This window comes from Perca fluviatilis, chromosome 6 (genome assembly GCF_010015445.1).
Source record: "Perca fluviatilis chromosome 6, GENO_Pfluv_1.0, whole genome shotgun sequence".
Lineage (NCBI taxonomy): Eukaryota > Metazoa > Chordata > Actinopteri > Perciformes > Percidae > Perca > Perca fluviatilis.
The window spans coordinates 24,123,137-24,146,239 of record NC_053117.1 but is presented as its reverse complement, the minus strand read 5'-3'; the positions used below and the strand labels follow the sequence as shown (position 1 = coordinate 24,146,239).

Below are 23,103 nucleotides of genomic sequence, written 5' to 3'. Positions count from 1 at the left end.
CTTAAACCTGTACATTGCTGTAAAAAAAACTGTAGAAACTGGAACTAGTTGTAACAGCCCACAAGCCACAGGGCAATGTCTTGACAGCTACAGTACATGCTGATTACCTGCCAAGCATAGGCTGGTAATTATGTTGCAGGGCCTTACTCCCCATTTCTACACATACAAATATAACCAGTTCAGTGATGGGAAGCTAAACCCTGTAAATACCTGTACCTACCCAACCCGGTCTCACGGCAGTTCGTGTAAATGTACACGTTATTCTTAATCTATTGATACGTGTTCACGGAGACGTTTTTCTCGTTTTTTACGTGTAACTGTCACGTTATTTTTTACGTGTAACTGTCACGTTATTTTTTACGTGTAACTGTCACGTTATTTTTTATGTGTAAATGTCACATTATTTTCTCGGGACGGCCCGCGAGGCGGCCCGCTGGGGACACCCCACAATAATGGGATGGCAGAGGTTGGGTTTAGGAAAAAACTTACGGGGAAAGGGCGCCTTAAACGCCGGAGAAAGGGCGCCTTAAACGCCGGGGAAAGGGCGCCTTAAACGCCGGGGAAAGGGCGCCTTAAACGCCGGAGAAAGGGCGCCTTAAACGCCGGGGAAAGGGCGCCTTAAACGCCGGAGAAAGGGCGCCTTAAACGCCGGAGAAAGGGCGCCTTAAACGCCGGGGAAAGGGCGCCTTAAACGCCGGAGAAAGGGCGCCTTAAACGCCGGGGAAAGGGCGCCTTAAACGCCGGGAGACGCGCCACAGTAACACGCAGGACAAAACGCCACACGCAGGGACGCCATCCCCAGGAAACAAAGCGCCGCAAATGGGACGCGATCCCCGCTCGCCCGGGTGAAAGTCCTGTGTTGTTTCGGCTTTTTATATTACTCCCTACAATTTCGTGCTGTGGCCATGAAATATGCTTCCCATTGAAATACATTACTTCACATTTTCGTGTTGTCCACCACGTAAAAAACGACAAAAACGTCTCCGTGAAAACGTATCAATAGATTCAAATAACGTCACATTTACACGAACTTCCATGAGACCGGGCTGACCTGCCAGGTGCCATTAAATGATCAGTTGAAAGCCTTCGGCTGGAAAAAGAAACCTAATTATTTAAATCTGTTTTTTTTTTTTAAATGGCTTAGGGCGTAATCTGTTTTTGATTTTACTTGTTTGACTTTAGATGTCACTACGTGTTCTTAGTTTATTTATTTGAATACATTCTTTTTCTATTTATTTACTGTAGTTATTTTGATGTGGGATTTGTTTTAAAAATCTAATTATACTTCTTTTATTTAATTAGATTTATTAAATATAAACTACAATTTCAGTTGCACTCATGATAAGAAGAAACATCTGTTGTTTTGCACAGTTTATATAAAAGGAATATTTTTCAGTCATTTGTCTGGTGCTCATTCAAATCGTGAGAAAATCGTATTGTGAACTTAAAATCATGAATTGTATCGAATCGTGAGTTGAGTGTATTGTTACATTCCTAGCGTTTGTATCTGTGTGTGCGCTTATTTTGGCTGTCCATATGTATTTGTCAGCCCTTGTGGGCTGTGTGCGCAGCCAAGACTGATAAACCGCTTTTAGCTTTACGTCCTGTCTTCGTCAGTCCATACAGAGGAGCTAGGAAACCACATATCTACCTCAATGTCAGCTTTGGCCATTAAGGTTTAAAATCCATTAAAAAGCCTAAATAAAGCACTCTTCTGCCGCCCCTTGTGCCAGCTGGCAAACCGCAATAAAAATGGCGGTGAGAAAGGTGCAACCAGGCTTCATCAGTTAACGCACTGTGAAATGCTCGACGGTCATGAGGAGCAGGGCGGAAATGAGGCTATGACGCTATGAATTACCACATTCAACAGCTCATTTGCAGATTTAAGCTAGTGTTGAGGTTAATAACGCTTCAAAAAAGCTGTTAAAAGGAGAGAGAAGACACGAGGTAAGGAGGTGGAGGAAGAGAGAGAGGCAAATAGATGTCAGAGAGTGAATGTGTAGATTATGTCGTAACACCATGAGATCTTTGGCTGCAAAACAGAAATGTCATTGAGAATAAAATTTGGCATTTTAAACTATATATAGCTGTAGATTATATAATATATAAACAAAGTAGTAGATTAAATATTTCCTTTGATAAAAACATGTTTCGAAATTAAAATCTGAGAAAAAAGTCCCATTCATTTTAAACAGCTTTGGACATGAGACGTGAAAATCTAGTTTTTATTGTAGGATACTGTTGATACGTTGCAGTTTTTCTAATACTGGTTATGCTCAAGAAATGTCTCTGGAGGTGATTAATTATCTATCCCAGCTATCATTCTGTCTGGTGTCCCTCAGGGCTCAAATTTGTTCTCTTTATATATGCTACTGACATATCCAAAATCAGTTTAAAGTGCTATGCAAATTAAATTTAAATGCATGCCTCACTAATATTTAGCAACCAAGCTGTTGCACATTGACAGACATACTTCAGGACACCAAATGTTGGATGACACACAATTTTCTGAATCTTCATGAAAATAAAACCTCCATCTTCAACAGCCATCACAGCTGATGAGCAAATAATGTGACAGGAGCAAAAAACGCTCACAAATGGTATGGTTTTTAGAGAGTTAAAACACTAAATAAATTTACTTAGTCATCTATTACTTTGGGACTGCATTGTACTGTTTGTGAGTGGGTTATAGGGAGTGTTGTTTATCTGCTACTATACTCTCAAAAATAGCACAGAAAACACAAATAGACAAGACACATAAACACTAAATACATGGACACTGAGTGACTCTTCATTGTGGTATTAGCACATAATTGATTTGAATTGCCCTATGCTTGAAGAGAACACACACATGGCTGCTGAACAGTAGAACCTGTTGTCCCTGGTCCGTGCACTCACAACTACTCTACCCTCGACTGACAGCATAAACACAATTACAAGACACTCAGCCCTGAATTGCTGCTGCAAGTCTCAACCCTAACAGGAAGAGTAACATGTAAAAAATGTTTAGGGTAAAGCTATTACATAAAGTGCAAATTGTATGTTATTTCAGCACAAACATTGTGCATTGTATATTTATAGCACCTGGAATCCTCAGGAACCTACACCAGGATCCTGTTTTTGGACTTCAGCTCTGTGCTTAATGCCATCATCCCAGCTCTGCCAGAGTAGAACATTAAAAAAGCACAGCAGAGGATGCACTTTCTGCGGCAGCTGAAGAAGGTCACCTGCCAAAGATAATGATGGTACACTTCTACACCGCCATCATTGAGTCCATCCTCTCCTCCTCCATCACCATGTTACGCTGCTGCCACAGCCAAGGACAAGGGCAGTCCCTGTACTCCTCCAGGACCCTGAGGCGGGCAGGAAAGATTGTGACCAACCCCTCTCATTCCATACACAAACAATGTTTTTTCTTTTTAAGATTTTTTTTTGGGCATTTCCACCTTTAATGGATAGGATAGCTAGATATGAAAGGGGAGAGAGAGGGGGAAGACATGCAGGAAATTGTCACAGGTTGGACTTGAACCCTGGACCTTCTGCGTCGAGGAATAAATATAAATATATATGTGTGCCTGAGCTAACCCGGCCACCGTACACAACCTATTTGAAACACATTCCCTTCTCGCAGGAGGCTGTGGTCCATCAGAACCAAAACTTCACATCTGTAGCTGCCCCCATCAACAAGTCCCGGGACCCCCATTGACACAAGTTCTTATTTTTTCCCAGACTATATTTATATTTCTTGTATATGCACCAATACACCAAAGCAAAGTCCTTGTATGTGAAAACCTACTTGGCAATAAACTGGATTCTGATTTAGAGATGCTATTTTTTTAACAGTCAATATTCACTTGCTTTACTGTATGTCTCCAGAATAGGCAGGCACAGCTTTTGAACAGTTAAGTAAATTGATTTGGTATTGATTTGGTACTGATCAGCAGCGACTTCTGCCTGCCATCACAACACCCATGCCAGATGATCCACAAGGCTTCCTGTAGCACCATCAATCCGTCTGTGAGTGTGTGTGTGTGTGTTTCTGTTAACCAGATGGGAAAATTGGCAGCACACACTGACACTGTTCTGAGGCTAAAAGTGCCTGTCAGTCTGCACATGCCGAGTCCTACATTATATTCTTGAACCATAGCCCATACACATATATGCATGCACTTTCTGCAAAACACACCAGTAGATGTGTTAATTTGTGTGCAGCAGATGGCTTTGTTTGTCTTCCACAGGGAATGTGTTTTGGATGATGACAAAAAGAATGAATGAGCAGACGAGAAGAAAAGATTGAAAGAGGAGAGGGATCAAATCCGGAATTTCCTTTATTTCACAAATGCACTCATACTGACTCCATATTTATACATTATGCATTTCATTTTCTGGAGGAAAGTAAAATGACAAGGTTAAATGTTAAGTCAGGAGGCCATGTGGCATTCAAAAGAGCCAGAAAGGGTGAGAAGTAGGCAAGAAGAGAGGGGGAGAAAGGTGAGAGGCTGCAACAAGATACAACAAGAGAATGTAAACAGGTGATATAAATAACTGCCAACATGCACACACAGTTACACACACACACACACACACACACACACACACACACACACACACACACACACACACACACACACACACACACACACACACACACACACACACACACACACACACACACACACACACACACACACACACACACACACACACACACACACACACACACACACACACTGAACTTACACCTTCAAAACAAAAACAGACAAAGAATATCAAAGTGCCATTGTCTGATTCCTTGAACACGTTCTGCCTTTCCTCCCAGTTGCACAACAGGACCAATGACTTTCTTCAAGGACCTTCTTCCCTCTTAAAAGTTTGGGACTCGGTTCTACGGATCATGATTCCCATCAGTGTTCATAGCATTTAAGTCTAACAGAAACAATCTGATGTGTTTAACCATGCAGTGACCCAGTCAGCTATTTCTTGTCCCAGCAATTTATTAGCTTGAACTAATGATGTTAATCTCCTTTATTACCATTATAGCCCAGAGAATAGGCGTAGCAATGTCATGACATAAAATCGCATCCAAGTGAGAGTAAATATAGATGAGCAGGGGTGTCTGGCTTGCAGCATGGACACCTGCATATAATAAGTGCACACATTTTCTCTTCTCACCTTTCTCTCCATGTCTTTTCTTTCTAGCTTATTCAATTCTGCTAGGGTTTCAGCTGCTGCTAGGGTTTCAGCCGCTGCTCGCTTATATCACTCATTTTAATCACCCATCAAGGGTTTCTTTCATTTCTTTGGTCTTTCTGAAAGAGTTAAATTTGTTCCCAAGGTTTAGTTTTCATATTCTAAAAAAGTGTGACAGTAGTACTTGCTATTAGAATTTAAAGAGTTTGTGATTTTAAGTTAAAGGTGCCCTGCCACACGTATTTCATTACTTTGTGGTAATGTTCTACCATGGACTCTGTAACATTTCTTGTGGAAAAAATGCCTTGGTTACCTTGTTTCAAGCCATTCTAGCATGGTATAGAAAGCCTGCAAGAAGACAATTTCTGCCAGTTCTCATTAATATTCAACGAGCTAAGCTGCTTGACTCTGATTCGTTAACAGCTAGCCAATGAGAGCCTGGCTATCAGCATCCTTTACCCAGCGCAACTGGGCGAGCTCATGAATAGTAATCAGCTCAGGCAAGATGATGTCAGACTGACCAGCTTTTGTAATTGGCCTGATTTCTCGGCTTATTTCTTATCAGTGGCTAGAGCTGACATAGGAGGTAGCAGTTCATTTTCACATTCACGACATAACACAAACACATGTGGACCTAACATATTTCAAAAAATGCAACTAAAAACGGTTTTGTGTGGCAGGGCACCTTTAAGTTTTAATATTTAATTTATAATAATACGTTATCCATCGAAATAGAAATTAAATGAATAACAGTATCACACATTTTCACTTTGGCTCTCTATAACCTTTGATATGGTACTCCTCAGTCTGCCCTGCTGCTAATAAACCTTTGCCTTAAAACTCACTTTTGTTAAACTCAGAATATGTCTCCTACATGCAGAATATTGCTGTTGGATCTGCTTCTTTGCAGCTATCCTTCAATTTTGTAGCATTTCACCCCTTATGTATTCTCTTTGTGTGTAACTTCAGACACCATATCCCAAATGAGGCCCCAACTTTGCTGCTCTGAGCAAACATACCCATTGCTTGTCTTTGAAGCAGATGTAACTGTAGATTGTGTTTACAGGCAGACCAAACCTCTGAACTTTTACCACTGGTTACCACCTCTGTGGCCAGAAACAAAGCCGATCAATCTATGGTCCTGAGGAGCAAATCCTCCCAAGTCACAGACAGACACACGCTCAGGAAAGGTTGAGGGGAAGAAAAAGAAAGTGTGTGTAAGTACAGATCGAGACAAACGACGTGCACTAGCTATAATTACTTTGGTAAGCCTTTAAATACATAGGGAGCATCTCCAAACGTCTACTCTTGGCTTGTAATGTGGCTGGCTCTACAACACATAAAAATGCTGCAGAAACAGTATAACCCTCAGAATTTCAGAAAGGCTGTATTACTGTAGGTCCCCAAGTGAAACAACTAAATGGTTTTAAACCACCCCAAAAGCACAATGTTTAGGGTTACTCACCTACAAGATTGAATGATTTCTATAACCTTGTATGTGTCTGAGAGAAAGAGTGGTAAAAGGTCAAATATAGATGGTTTTATGTGTAGAAAGCAGGTGTCAGGATTGGAGTTTATGCAATGGTAAGCTTGAGAAAGTCACATGTGTGCTGTGTGTGTTTGCTCACACTATCAGTGGCTGCTTTGTGTTTACAGATGATTTAACGGTTGTTGAGGAAAAGGCACTGGAGACCGTTTTAACAATTGAAGGAGGTGGACCAGTCAAAACCCCACCTGGCTATCAGCGGTGTGTCTAAGAGTTTATCGGAAAGGTAATGTAAACCCACAGATAAAAAGACATCTGTGAACAAATACTGTACAAAGCCAAAAGGCCCAAGGGCAAAGATGTTGAGCTCAAAACTCTGTGATATCACTAATTAATTCACAGCACAGTGCAGACAGACCCATCTTTTAATGCTTTTACTGTAATATAACATGGCATCTTAAGATGTAACCAGCGTTGAAATCTACCTTCTATATGTGATTATTATCCAAATATTTCTTTAACATAACTACGATATAACTGGCTGCCCTCAGTTGATAAAATTATATAGATATATAGATACACTGTAGTTTTCACATCATCACGTCTGTGGGACTGTCTGTGATTCTGAGGTGGTATTCTCACTCAACAAAACCACTTACCGCATCCAGACTGCTTCCTCTCCCTAACACAAGCGGTTTTTCCAACCCAATGGCTGAAAGGCATAGCAATACCCAAGAATTTATGATACACATCCAAAAACCAATTATAGTCATTCATTTCTAGTCAGAATGCCAACATGGCCTTAAACCATGATCGCTTAATCTAAATGGGAATGTTTACATTGTGTTCACGCAGATATGACTTTCACAAGCTCTCTAATAGAAAAGAAGAGGAGTTGATTTACAACGAAAATCTGTGAAACATGTTGGCTGCTTTAGTACCAGCACTGGCACCCGCATTATGTTTGCTTGGAACAGCACTAGCAACTGCAAGGAGCAGAAAGAACAATATGTTCACACAGCACATGATAAATTAACCAATGTTCTAAAACTTCAGTGACACATCGGTCCACTGAGTCGTTTATTTTCCCTGAAAACTCGACTTAAGCAACTAATAGCTGGTGAAGCTTTGATTTCTATATTGCCTGATCATCCCACAACAGCCCACGCAAAAAATCCCCTTTAAATCTGAGTGTGAGACTACAACATTCATCAGTCAACACATAGCATTAATAATGGCAGAATTTTCTCACCGAGAAAGCCCCCTAAAAAAGAGAGAAGAAGGGTGGAGATTTCTCAGGTCTCTGTCTAATGCTGTCTGGCTCGCTTCTTAATGGCAATGAGCCGACGCACCTAAGAATATACTGGAAAGACAGCATGCCAAAATTTATATTCAAGGATGACTTTTTTGTGTTGCTAAATGTTTGCGGTACCATGAACTGCAAGCAAACTGAATGTTCCTTTAACTGGATCTGAACAAAGCTTAGCCAAGTTCCAAGACAATAAAAAAAATGTAAAAAAAGAATAGTAAGGAAATCTCCCGAGGTCGTGTGAGCTAACCCCCTTAAACACTAGTTAGCTCAGCACTTTTGCCATTGTTAGCACTGTTAGGACCATTAGCGTGGATCGCACTGCTAGCCGTCGCCATTTCTGCTCAACCACCTCCATGTTTGCTTGTGATATCAGAGATGAGAGCTGTGTGCTGACCATATTGGGCAATCCCGACCCAGACTTTGAATATCAATCAAACTCTAGTGAGAGCCAATGCAGGCAATCCTGGCTCTGAATGTCGTTCATATAAAGTATATCCTTATTTTCCACCCTTTCGATTTGTAAGATATACACATAGCCAGGGTTCACACAAGTTCAGTATTCAGTTTTTTTAATAAAAGTTGATTCACATATACGTTTATGCAAACCAGGCCCATGAATAATAAAGGTTTCCATAAAAAGTAATATTTGATCCCTTATTAAAAAAAAACAGAAATGCAGACACAGCCGAACCAACCAGCCAGCCAGACAGACACATTTTGACAAAGTCAACATCAGAATTGATCCACTCTTGGGAGTTGTATTTTGGCTGTGATCATTTCTCTAAATCATGTGCTGTTCTAGCATAGGTAGATAAACAAGATTTATTTGACTAAGGTTGCAGGACTGCACACTTTCACCTAATTCCAGCCGCAGTGGCTTCAACCATTAGAGGAAGATGCCAAAATATCCCAAGGTTATTACTCTCAGTCAATTTTGTGATTGGGATTCTGAGCATCAATTTTGGAAATTATGCGACAAAAGACAGCTATTCTGGCCACTTATTGCTTTAGGGATTTCAAGTGGTAAATCAAAATTTAAGTTTGGCCGGGTTTTCTCAGCCGCAGCATTCCTTCAACCAATTATTTCAAATGGTTCAGTGACAGCTGGATTAGCTGGCTGAACATCCTGCGTCGTCCTGTCCCTGGACTTTGATAGAAAAGCTCTGACCTTATATTTACCCTCGCTCTATTGATCACTAGCCTGTTTGACAAACCAAACCAGGAAAGAGCAGCGTTTGCTCAATGGTGAACCTTTCCACATGTGTCTGAGCAAACACAGCATTCTGCAACTGATGTCTGACATAACACATGATAACAAGTGTCAACAGCATCCTGCCTGCAAAACCTAAATCACATTTGTTCATGTTTGATGAGCTGCACGTAAAGAGCTTAATAAACTGAAGATTGATTTATTTTTTCTGCTTATTAGTCTTGACACCTAGCAGCAGAAACACCATTAACCTACCTGATGACGTCATGTGGTCTCGACCCATGAGAAATGCAGATGCTGGAGTCCACAGCCAATCCAGGAAAGAAATTAGGAGAAGGAGCAGGATATTGGAGGAAGAGGACAAGACAGCCATGATGCTGGGGAGAGACAGAGGGGAGAATGAGAGAAGAACAGAGACACTGATTATAATTATCAGTTGAACTCCATGATGACATGCCCATGTGAAAAACCCTCCTTCCCTCACTACTCTCTGTCTCGCTCGTTCTTTTTCTCCCTTTCTTTCTCTCTGCCCTGTGAGGACAAATTCTGGATGCCATTTATTTTCAGCTGGTGTATGTGAAACCTAACACAGAGCATAATTAGTTATCATGCCAGGTTGCTACTGCAGCATTTCTAAGTTAAACGTGTAAAGGATGTTTTCTGTGTTGTTCATCTGTTTGTCTAAAAACTTTACTTTACTGTTTATTTGACATTTCTAATAAAACAAGTTATACTCATTTCATATTATTTGTCATAAGCCATTATTTCAGACAGACATACATCTACTGTAGGTTTAGAAATGACGGCAGGAAGACTAATTTGAAACATAAGCAAAAAGTCACACTTATGTAACCCCTTCAATGCCAACTAATAGTTCATGAAATATCAGGGGAGGAAGCGAGGATCTGAGATACTGTTATCTTCTGCTTATTCTTAGAAGTTGAAAATGTACAACTCACAGAAACTTAATACAATATAGTCTCTGGCTTTCGTTTGCTATCTAGTGTCGGCAAAAACATTTGTTGCACATTTCTGATGTGCCATAAGCATAGTTAGGCACGCATTAGCTCCGAGGGCTAACTTGGCTTGTTTACTATATTACGTGAACGTCGCAATCACCCTGAACTGGCCGCCGAACCCCATTCAAAGATCTTTTTGTCCATTGTTGTGGGAAAATAAAATGTTTGCCGTCTGTAACGGAAAAGCACTATTTTCATAACATACAATACATAACTATCCTTCTATGAACGGATTGTTAGTGTGTTGGCAAGCATAGACCCTTAACTACCAAGGACGGAGCTTGTGTGTCTCAATGTATCATAGCAAAAATAGTAGCTGCAGGTTGTCTTGATTGAGAAACAATGAGCTACAGTTTCCCCTAAAGGAAGGCGTTTTGAAACATTGAATATAAACTACCTGTACAATACATTTCTTTGCACACTCACCCTGAGACATGATCGAAGGTTGACTGTTTCCTGCTTGCAAGTGTGACATTAAAACTTAAAAGACACTGTCTTGTCTACATAAAACTCCCAGTAAATTCAACACTGGACACTTTTCACATTACACACAGTCATTGCATCCAATGTTAATACAAAAACATTGATTATAGCAGCTTTAAGAGTTTTAAAACCCAAACCAAATCAATACCATGTTAACAAGCAGTAGTAGCCGTGACTTTTGGTTTTTTTTCCAATCATCGCATCTTGTGGCAAAATACATACAAATCTAGAAAGACTTCTTGACAAAAATTTGAACCACACCAACACTAACATTTCCACTGAGCTTGACTCCCCCTCTAAAAACTAGACTTGAATTTCCCAACAAAACCTTTAACACAGAAATGTGGTGACTGCCTCTCTCATTCAGGCCACAACTAAAATGATATACTGTATATATTTTTTTTTAACCGTATATAGCATGTGATGTAGAAAAACAGTGACAAACTCTTCCTGGCCAATAAGTTGGTGTTGGTAGACAAGTTCTACCAGTCAAGTCCAACCTCTAAATATAGGCCAAACTTTCTGTCCGCACCCTTGGCTATTTACAGCTGTGTCTCCACAACTTTGCTGGGCAGCCAGCAACCCCAAACGTGGAGGCTATGTTTCTCAGGGCAACACTGCAAGTATTTTCCTCAGTTCTGTTGTAGTCTGATGACAGTGGATCTTAAAGCCATAGAACAGTGAGCTATACAGCATATCAAACACAGTTTGCTATGCCAAATAGCAAGCCAAAAGATTCTTTCACATTCTTTAACATTTTTACTTCTTATATACAACTGAGCAACAATATGGCAACCTCAGGCACATTTTCTATAACTAACAAGTTTAGATAGAGGACTGCAAGACCTAGTGGCAAAAGAAATGCATGAGCAAAGTTCAGATGAGTGTTATATCAAGTCATACGAGTGTATAACAGCACATATACTGGCACCTATTAAGAGTAAGGACACCATCCATTAATTTACTCCAAAATATATTTAGAGTAAAAAGTCTCTATAACATGCAACTACAGCAAAAACTAAGTAACAGACAGGAATCTCAACATCTTAGCAAAATTCTATTTTGTTACTTGTAGTTTGCACTTGTGAGTATACTCACAATGTAACAATAAGTGTGTGTGTGTGTGTGTGTGTGTGTGTGTGTGTGTGTGTGTGAGCATTCCAAGTGGCAGGGGCCAAGTTATACAATGCAAGAATTCATGGCAGAGCGGGCTCATCTGGCCTGACTAAAATGCTCCATTTACAATCAAATATTGCTAATTTTCTTTCTTGGCCAAGTTTTTCTTCAGATCCTTTCAGACCCTCCCTCTCCCTTCAGTTTTGATGATACGTCATTCTAAAATCATGATAAAAAACATAAATTTTTCTCCCCTCATCAAAAGCTAAAGCATTGTTGTCACAGTGAACTTTCAAACCAGCTTTATTTATTACTTTATGAGTTTTTTTTCCACATTGTCTTTTCTTTTCTTTAATCAGTCAAGTAAGCAAAGTACTATAAAGAGGGCCAAACAGCCCCTACACTCATGTTAATCCTGCCATTGGTCTCCCCCCCACCCTCTCATGTGAACGCATCTCTCAAAGCATTGGCAAGGCTGGTGCTTCATGTCCATCTCATGCACGTTTCTCCCCTCTTCCTCTCCTTCTTTCAGCCAATTACAGGCTCTTAGACTCACAGGAAGGCCACCTAGGCCAATCAGAAAAGAGGGAGGCTCAGCACAGGCCTCCTGGGGTCCCTTGGTAAACATTTAAGGCCTCTGTGGTCAACCTTCCTCCCACTACCTCTGCCCTAAAACACACACACATTCACATGCATGCAACATGAACACACCACACATACTAACACACACACACAAGCACATCTTGACTTGGCACCCCACTGCCAGCACCATGCCTCTCCCATCTTTCCTCACATCTCTATTGATCATCTGTGTTTGTTAAAAAAAGAGCTGTCAAGAGAGGGAGGAGGAGGTTAGGAGTAGATGGGGTGATGGTGTAGCCAAAGAAAATGAAAGGTTAGGGGGTGAGAGGTCACATCATCTCTGTGTTAGTCCCTTCTATAGCTGAAGAAGAAAAGCACACACACACACACACACACACACACACACACACACACACACACACACACACACACACACACACACACACACACACACACACACACACACACACACACACACACACACACACACACACACACACACACACACACACACACACACACACACAGCGATGTTGCAAGTTTGCAAGTTGCAAGTTTAGTTTAACGAAAAAAATCTGACTTATGAAGAAGCAATAATCAAAAGTGTGCTCTGATGCTTTCCGATGTATTTTTTAAGGCTAAAAATCATTAACAGCTTAAAAGGTAGGTACTATGAGGAATTTTCAGAAAATCTTTGTTATTAATGACACCAGTGGCATTTAAGTGAACTGCAGTCAGCATCCTGTTGCTTGCGCACTCCATAGGCACGAGCGAGCATCCTGGGCAGTGGCCAAAACAGTGACGTGATTATGCATCTAGTTAGTCCTGTCAGGCCAAACAGGAATGTGACCAACATCAGGGGAAAGCTAATTAGGTCAACATCGGTAGGCCATTTGATTAATTGAGGGGCCTTTGTTTGGTTTTGGGGATCAAAACCAATCCCGAGCTTGTTTTCTTCCTAATGGACAGGTAAGCCAAAAACCATGCAAAGCAGTGGAAATATATGGTTTTAGCTGGCTTGTGTTAGCTAACGTTAGGTTGCTTGCGAATTGCTAGCTAGCGTAGTAAAATACTGTCAGAGTGGATAAGGTCGGCTAATTCATCCAGACTCCCAGGGATGACCTGGCTAGTAAATTAGCTAGAATGCCTTTTGCAAATTACTTTATCTGCTAACATTACAAAGCGAACAACACCAAGTCCATGCCACATAGCTAAGTTACAGCTAGCTGGCTAACTTTACCTTACTTGCTTGCTAACGTTATTGCTGGCGAAATGCTATCTTAGTGGATATGTTTGTTGGCTAGCTTGCCAAATTAATTCACCAGCTAATGTGATCCATTATATTAACTTATGTAACTTATGACAATCTATGTTATAAATACATGATGTAACAGTAGGCTACAAAGCAAAGGTGTATAACTAAGGATAGCTTTCTACTAGCCAAAGGCAATGCAAGGTAGAGGCAACCAACAAGCTAACTGTAAGCTAAGGTTAGCCAGCTAGCTGTATCTTCAGCCCAATATTTCAGAAATAATTATCTAATGATAAGTATGGCTCTAAAAACAAACATTCAAGCACGCACACAGGCCACAGTCCTGCCATCTTCCAGGAAGCGTAGCAATGCGCAAACACATGGCAGTGACGAAGAGTGCTAGCACGTAAACATGGATGTACAAAAAGGAACAATTTTTTTATTTTATTTTTAAACAATCATGGCTATTTACCATTTGTAAATCAGTGTTTTCTTTCCTTATTCCTACTGAGCTTCTAGGTAAATTGAAATAGTTGAGATTAACACATATAGTCATTTACCACCATGGCTATTGACTTAACATCCTTGATTTATCATCTGGAGTGTGTGGATTTACTTTTAGGTGTGAAGTAGGCATGGAAACACTGACATTATACATTCATTAACATGATTATACAAAACATACATCCATGCACAAACATAAATGTACACATAAAACAATTAGGTTGCCCTTAAATGCAGACTGATCTCATGAATTGGCGTATGTATGACACGCCAATTTGTATTCCGTTTTTGCGTGTTATGAAGACGCATAATCGCATTTTTGCGTGTATATCAACGCAAATCGGCCACCATTGGCCTATATTGCGAGTCCATTTCCGCCGTAGTGAGTGGTATAAAGGAATGGGGGCGGATGGGTAAAACACAGGACTTTCACCTGGGAGAGCTGGGTTCGCGCCTCGCTGGGGTGATTTTTCGGCCGTTTTTTGCCATCTTTTGTTTTTAATTTTTTGTTTTTAATAAGCCCTACCCAATGTTTCTTTCCTAAACCCAACCATTTGTTGTTGTCTTAATCATGTTTTAGTCGTTATTTTCCGTGTTTTTGTCACTGTTTTGTTACTAAAGCCTTTCCCTGTGTTCTTTTCCTAAACTCAACCATTTTTTTTTTTCTGGCCAGGCGTGTGACGTTGTTCTCGCGATAGTACGTTGCGTTCTCGCGATAACGCGCAACGTGGCGAGGCCACGTGGTGGGTCTGTTTACATCAGCTGTTTCCAGCGTGTATCATACACGTGGATAGCTGAAAATGGCGTAAAATAACACGCCATTTGGCTTTATGAAAGTGGCGTATATATTTACGCAAAGTCATGATGCCATGTTGTTAAATGGTTTTCAAGTTGGTTGTCAAGTTGTCAACCTCAATCTGTGAGAGATACACGCATGAAACAGGTGCGCACAGGGGAGTTTGCGTGTGGAATAGGGTTAGGATAAATAACATCAGCCTTTACTCTTTCTATTTCTATGTCAACATTCCAGTAATATCAGACAGTCGTGGTGATTGACTGAGTAGAGTCAAGTGCTTCAGTCCACAGGAAATTAATTGTAGGGCAGTCAGAGAGTGCTGGCAGAGGTGAGTAGTAACATGTCACTGTAGGTAAAAACAACATGGACAAACCTCCTCAGAGGGAGTCAGACACTCAAAAAGGATTCTAAAAAAGCCATTGCATTGACCTTGAGTAAAGGCTCTTATACACTGTGCGCTTTGGGCTGTCTAAGATAAAAGTACACAATCGCGAGAGAAATGTGAAATGTATGGTCATCAATTTAGAAGGATAGTACTACGTTGCACCAAGGGATACATCAACCAACCATTGGCTGATTTAAGCTTTGGAAACCAGACAACCTGTCAAAAAAATAAAAACGTTAATAAAAACTATAGGATAAAATGTCTTTTTAACTTAACAGTATGAAGAAAGGTCTTCCATTTACTGTATATCCATAGACTTCCAAGCAACTGGCACCTAAATTAATCTCTTGGAGCACCTTTAATCATTCCATCTCAACAAGTAAGGTTTAACTTCAGGGCTGTATGACAACCACTTTATATTCCATAAATATTGTGGCAAAAATAATAATACTTCAATTCATTAATTTCAAAATAATCATGCTTGTGAGTACACGTACACAAAGTTGTCCAAGGTCCACTGTTGGGTCTCTCAATAATTACACAAGAATCATGCAAATAGATTTTCTGCCCTCGACTTTCCCCTTCACCACTAATCTCTTTCCTTAAAATAAACAAAATTAAAGTAAACATACCACAGACTTCAAAATGAGCCTGCATGTTAGACCAGACACTGGTGAGGAGTCCACACTGACGAGAGGCGGGGCCCCGAAAAATGCAGCTCATCCAGCTGCTTCTAATAGGACTTTAACTGTTGGATGTATTTACATAAATTCATCAACCTGTGGCGAGAGTGTGTGTATATGTGTGTTTGTGGAGAGAAGGTATATATGTGCAGACACAGGATGCATTTTAGCCTGTGTGCATGTGTGTCTGTGTGTGCTCTCAGGCATTTAGATTTGGCTACTAGATGGCTCTAATGTCTCCTACTCTTATTTCATAAGAGAGAGTGGAAAACTCAGAGTCAGCACACTGGCAAGAAGAGAGCCTGTACTGGAAGCAGATCAGAACACACATCTGCAAACCCTACTACTGTGTGTGTGTGTGTGTGTGTGTGTGTGTGTGTGTGTGTGTGTGTGTGTGTGTGTGTGTGTGTGTGTGTGTGTGTGTGTGTGTGTGTGTGTGTGTGTGTGAGAGCGGCATGCATGCGTATGCGTATAAAATCAAGTGTGTGTATCGGAGCGAGAACAAGAAAGGTAAAGAGTGCAAGCAAGAGACTGAGTCCAGCAGAAACAGAAAATGTGTGCTGCAACTGATCTGACATTGATCTGTGTGGAAAATGTCTGCTTTGCAGCATTCCACGCTGTGGGTGTGCACGCATGGGCATGCAACAGTTTGTCTTGCTCTTAGATATTAAATCTAAGAGCTGTCAAGTTAAAAAGGAACTGGCAAAAAGAACTGGAGTTGGTGCCCACTGCTCCTATGTATGCCTATAGGATGGGTTAAATGCAAAGTTTTGTTTATCTGTGTATGCTTAGAAATGACAATAAATGCACCTTTAACCTTACAATTTGTTGCTCGCTAAATCTAACTTCGTCATATGTTGCTGCTGCTTGACATTTGTAAAATAAATGGTTGCCACAATTTTCATTTCAGAGAATAAATTCAAACTAATCAGAATTGACACGAGTGAAGTAATCTGCACTTTCATTTTTGATTTTAATGAAATACCCATTCAGTTCTTACAGTTGTAGAGTTCAATTCCACATAAAAGAATAAAGAAAAGTCTCTATCAACCCACTTGTTTTGGAGGACGAAGTATAACTGGGCAGCATGTACCTTTCTAATTTGCACTAAATTCTTCTGTTTCCCCCTCTGTGTCTCTCACTCACACACACACACACACACACACACACACACACACACACACACACACACACACACACACACACACACACACACACACACACACACACACACACACACACACACACACACACACACACACACACACACACACACCAGACAAAGTGCACATGGATGTGTGTAAAATCTAATGGTTTCCTGAGTGCTGTTGAGCTGTCAAAGGGTATACAACATAATAGCAGTACTTAATGTTGTATGTGGGAGTGTAGCCAACACTGAGATAGAAACTGATGGAACTAACGTCTCTTAAGACTCCTCGCCTCGTTTATTAAAACATCTCGTACATCAGCTACCTGGTAGATGCTATAATGGCTGTCATTATGCATGTCCATGAGACTGCAACAATAAATTATTTTAAATATGTCTCAGCTACTGTATATTTAAGTGAACATTATTAAACTATGCAGTATTAAAAAAGGAGTTTGTGATGTGCATAATATTACAGTGTCAGAGGTTGTAGATACATTTTTTGAATTTGGCAGGGCAAAACAAACCAACATTTTAAACAAATCCTGAATCGCTCAAAATGCAGATAGCCAGACAATGTGACGGATGAAGATTAAAAAGTATTTTTTATTATCTGAGAGGCAGAGTGTGTGTAGGCTTTTTTTTTTTAAATAGTGGCTAAGTTTGCACATTGCACCTCCTCACAGTGTGGTGTGCTTTCTAATTAAACCAGCAGAGGAGCAAAGGTGTTCTCCTGTGGTCAGTAACAGTCAGCCAATCACTGATGAAGAGCAGGCATACTGCTAACATGAGAAGCTTTAAAAATGTAATAGTTATGCTGTAAGAACAAAATGCAACACATAGATAAAAACAACAACAAAACTGTTGTTGGATGGCAATCATTTTCACTGAATGAATGTCATGAATGAATCCACACTTTTGGTAAATGTTTCACTCTGTTTCTTATTAATGTAAATTGAATTCATTTAGGTTTTGGACAGTTGATGAGATAAGAAGATATGCTATATAAGCCGTTTAAAAGGCATAATGGACTCTGTCAACTTATCATTACACACTTTTCATTTGTTGATTAACAGATTGAAATAGTTCAAAATAAAAATTGCTCATCTCTACAGAAAACCATTATAGTTTTACTCCTTGTGTCAAACATCTAATATAAAGAGGCATATCATGGTCATTGAAGAGATTATGGGCCTAACTGATTTCCATCTTTGCATAGATCAACATATTTCAGGGTTCAGCTGTACACTATCATTTTAAAGTTGAATCCCTTTTACAATGAGCCAGCATTTCTATCTCATTTTCTAAATCAATCAATCAGAAGTTTCCATTTCTCCCTCTGGATTTGATGTTTACAAGTAGCCTATGCTGTTTAGGCTACATCTGTCAAGACGAGCCATGGCTGTCACTTCATGAGTAGTTGCAGCGGAATTTTAGACAACCTCAAGTTTCTGATATAATCTTTTATTAGAACTGCGCATTACATCAACCAGTAGACTCAGCATTATAGATGTCTATAATTGGTCAAAAAGATTTTGCAATGAGCAGCGTAAAATGTATAAAATAAATAAATAAAAAAAAGTCATGCATTTTCATCAAGTTTCCCGAGTAAGCTGCCTAACATACGGAGTTCTGGAGATATGTATGAACGCAAAAAAGACGTAGCCTAGTGCATGCTTTTTTTTTTTAACTCACTTACTTATTTCGTAGTCTAGAGCTGAAAAACTGCAAAGACAGCGCAGATCGACTTTTCAGAACTTGGTCATCGGATGGCCAGCGTGAGCACCAACAGCCACGAAAAGTCCTGCTTCTTCACTTCAGCCTGCTCGGCCCAGTTAGATCTCTCCGATCACGGATTTTACCATTACCCAATGTCTGTGTAGCCTTCGTACTAAGGATTTTTGTCTTATCTGCTGCTCCGTTACAGATACACACGCGACGTAGCTCAGTGTTTCAAATGGCGGTGAAGCGCCCTCATCCGCCAACAATCCAATCTACTCCATTATGACCACAGAGAGGAGAGCCTGAGGGAAAGACTGCCGGAATCAAACTTCCAAAATAAAACCCTCTAGTAGGCAAAGGAGCTTACCTAACTGTACGTATTCTGGTAAGAGCCAACGTTTAAACGAAGAAGCAAATCCCAGTTTATTTATCATTTATTTATTTCCTTTTTTGAGGACAAAAACGCATAAAAAAATCATTAGGTATCTCTGCCTGGACTTGACTTGGAGAAGCTATTCTTATAATTAGCGCCTATTAACTTGGGAGTGTTTTGAGTAGGCTACCTAATTAAGATTAGGCTAGGTTTTTACAGATCCAATCGTTTGGAACCCAACAAATGTTCCATTATTTATTGGGTCAAAGTACAAAAAGAAAACAACATGTTTTGTAGTAGGCTATTTCAACATGTTATTATTGGTGTCATGTTTCAGGAGATACTAGATGTCTGTCCGGTCTGTCATCTCAGCACCTAGTCAGTAGGTCTAGTTTCTCTGAGCAGAGCATTTGATTTTAACATCTTACCTACTAAGTAGATAGTGGGTTGCTTTTCTATGCGCTAGGACACTGAGGGCATGATTTATTTGCCTGTTTAATCTTCATATTGCGACATGGTAGGCCTATGCTACGGTAGGCTGCACAACTTTTTATGGAACTGTGTGAAGATGAAAAGTCTCCACATAGCCTACGCCTTTTTTCTATTGCATGGTTTATAATAGAAACTTTGGAGAAGAGCTAATTAACCTATACTGACCAGTTTTCAGTCTGGTGCTGGTTGCACAACATTTAAAGGTGCAATATGTAATGCATTTACTGTATTTAATCAAAAAATGACCACAATATGTCATCAGATACTAAGGAAACATGCTATATTTTCTCCTTTTAAAGTTTTTATTTTGTCCTGTATGTTGTTGTCAACTGCCCAGCCTCGGGAGACAACACCGGGGTCGTAAACGTCAAACAAACACTAGAGGCACAGGCTGTGCACCAAAATACAACAAACCACGTTCCAGCCAATCACCGACAAGATGGTTGGGGGAGGGGGTGGGGGTTAGTGACAGTAATAGCCGTTACACACCAACCAGACGGCCGACCCTCGCGTAGGCGGAGTTTGACATTCGAGTCAGAGGGGGCAACAAAAAAAAGCTGAGACCTGGGAACACAGCACGAGCACATATGGACAAAACAAACATGCTAAATAAACAAATGTTTATTTTTTAAAGCAGATTTGAAATTACAATGTAACAATTTAACATTTCGCCCTCATGAAATCCAATCGCAGCACGGACCTAAAGTGTTTTGAGATGCCTCTCCAAACGCAGAAACCAAGCGCAATCACACCATAAAACGTTAAGACACGTTAAGAAAAAAGATCAGTATTTTGCCGTAATCCATGAAACAAAAGTAGACATGAAAAAAAGTAATCCACAGCGATCAGTAGATCCACAAACAGAGTCACGGTGTATCCAGCAAGGCCTATACTACACGCGTCACATTCACCAGTCAGCTTCAAACACGTGAACAAGGTGAACTTCACCCTTTAAACAAAGTGGAATAAAACATGAAAGTCCAAATCTACACAAAACGCGCAATCAATTAGTAAGCTGACAGCAAATTTATATACATGACATTTAGGTAACCTTTATTGCAACATGGCCACGGTAAGATGTCCAGACTAGTGCAACAGTAATTATCGTTTTTTGCGTCCTGCATATGCGTCGACAATGGTCTCAGGTGAGAGCCAGAGCCTCTAAAAAATATAATTTTTACTAAAGCAGTATATGAAATCAGATGTATTACCTACCTAGCTAATCTGTATTGTTGCCCAAAAAATGAAAACCGGCAGCTGATTGGACGAACGCGTCACATGGGTTTGTTTTCTCCGGAAATTCAAAGCACTGTTATGGCGGCTCGTTCAGAATATGATCTCATATTGTACTAAAATAGTTAACTGAAACATCTTTCTGAAAACATTTTAAGCGAGAAATAGGCCATGCAGTTGCTGAATCTGTCTTCATTTCAGCTCAACAAAGGTCAGTTTAAAAGAATTTCGTCAGATTTTGAGGGCCTCCAGTCACCTCATTCCACTCGCCATGTCCGGTCCCATGACATGGTGCTCTTTGGATGCTTTTATATAGACCTTAGTGGTCCCCTAATACTGTATCTGAAGTCTCTTTCCCGAAATTCAGCTTTGGTGCAGAACTACAGCCACTAGAGCCAGTCCTACAATGAGCTTTCCTTAGTATGTGCCATTTCTGTGTCTGAAGCTATTGAGGAGGAGAGTGGGAGTGGCAAGGTGGATGGTGGGGGTGTGGCCTTGACCAACTCCCACTTTTCTCGTTTGAAAGCCATGATGTCTCTCTCTCATGGGTTGGCCAAATTCTCTGGGTGGGCAAAGCAGAGAAAGGGGAGGTAACCTTGCTTGTTATGACCTCATAACAAGCAGATTCCAAAACGGCTCATCTGAGCTATCATTTTCTCAAAGGCAGAGCAGGATACCCAGGGCTCGGTTTACACCTATCACCATTTCTAGCCACTGGGGGACCATAGACAGGCTGGGGGAACTCATATTAATGTTAAAAAACCTCATAAAGTGAAATTTTCATGCCATGGGACCTTTAACCGATAAAAGATGACTGTCATCCGGGTACAGAGTTCCTCGAGAGGCTTTTATAACCGTAAACATCATCTAGCAACTCCGCTGCGCTGTGGAGTCTGGCAGTGCGAGACTAGCATCTAGCTTACATTGACATTGTAGGATGTTGGGTTTAGCGTTCACAACCTAGCAACCCCCGTAAACTTCGACGCTGGGGATGAGGGGCCGGGGGAGAAGGCTCTCTCCAGTATTTTGAATTTGGACTGTGGTAAACATTTTGAATGCTAGCTATCAGTATTACATGTTGGACCTTTTTTTTATTATTATTTTTTGGGCTTTTCCGCCTTTATTTTGATAGGACAGCTAGGTGAGAAAGGGGAGAGAGAGAGATGGAAGACATGCAGGAAATCGTCACAGGTCGGATTCGAACCCTGAGGCATAAATCTTCAAGTATATGTGCGCCTGCTCTACCCACTGAGCCAACCCGGCCACATACATGTTGGACCTTTAACCCACGGATCTGCCGTGTGTAGCTGTGGGTTGAGTGTGCAACATCACTCCAATTAGAGACAGCAGATGGAATAGGCACCTGCTGCCTTTAGATGGCTGTAAATATAATCACCGGAGTAATTATGCAGTAATTATTCTGTCTGACTGGCATTAATACCATAATCAAAATAAAATGTGTGAGCGTGTGATCACATATCAGCTGGTTTAGGATTGTACAATGAAAGTGGAAAGATGAACAAAACACAAATAAATACGTGGTTTTAGCTTAGGCCTATAGGGTGCAACTTCACTTAATAAAGAGACCAATATATTAATCCCCGCGCTGATGCTGAGAACAACAAGCAGCTTGTTAGGAATGGCTGCATCTGTCTGTCTGTAAACTACTATTCTCGCATAGGAAGCTCTATCTCCACATTTTGTTTTAGCGCTGTGCCAGCGCAGGAGAAAGTAAACTATAGCCTGTTTGTGCTCATGTGAAGGCTCCACAAGAAGTGACTCCATGAGAGGCTCGCCCACAATTTCAGCTGTCTATGAATATACACCCCCACCCCGGACCCAAGAGCCATAGTATGGATGGCCCGCCCCGACACGTGAGAGAAAAACCCACCCATGCACCCAGCTGTTGCTGCTGCTAAATTGTATGCATGTATTTCACTGCGTGGACCTTATCATAGTTTTTCTTTACAGGTTTTGACTTCTAATCGATGATCATCACAAAGTAAACATCCATCAAGGCATATATATATATTACTATCAGTGTAAACAACATCAATTGAAGTAATAAAAAATAATAATTTGCATGACAGCATCCTGCTATAACTTACCTCACTTTAC

At 40.6% G+C, this 23,103-nt stretch overlaps 1 protein-coding gene across 1 annotated transcript in view; it reads right to left on the bottom strand.

Moving 5' to 3' along the window:
* ghra (growth hormone receptor a) overlaps positions 1–19,377 on the bottom strand; it is a 35,608-nt gene extending 16,231 nt beyond the window's left edge. The window contains exons 1-2 of the mRNA XM_039803518.1: positions 18,865–19,377; positions 9,454–9,575 (exon numbers count right to left, since the gene is read on the bottom strand). Coding sequence (XP_039659452.1) covers positions 9,454–9,571 — 118 coding nt within the window. The 5' untranslated portion in view covers positions 9,572–9,575; positions 18,865–19,377. The remainder of the gene's footprint in view (positions 1–9,453; positions 9,576–18,864) is intronic.
* Positions 19,378–23,103: the final 3,726 nt, after the last annotated feature.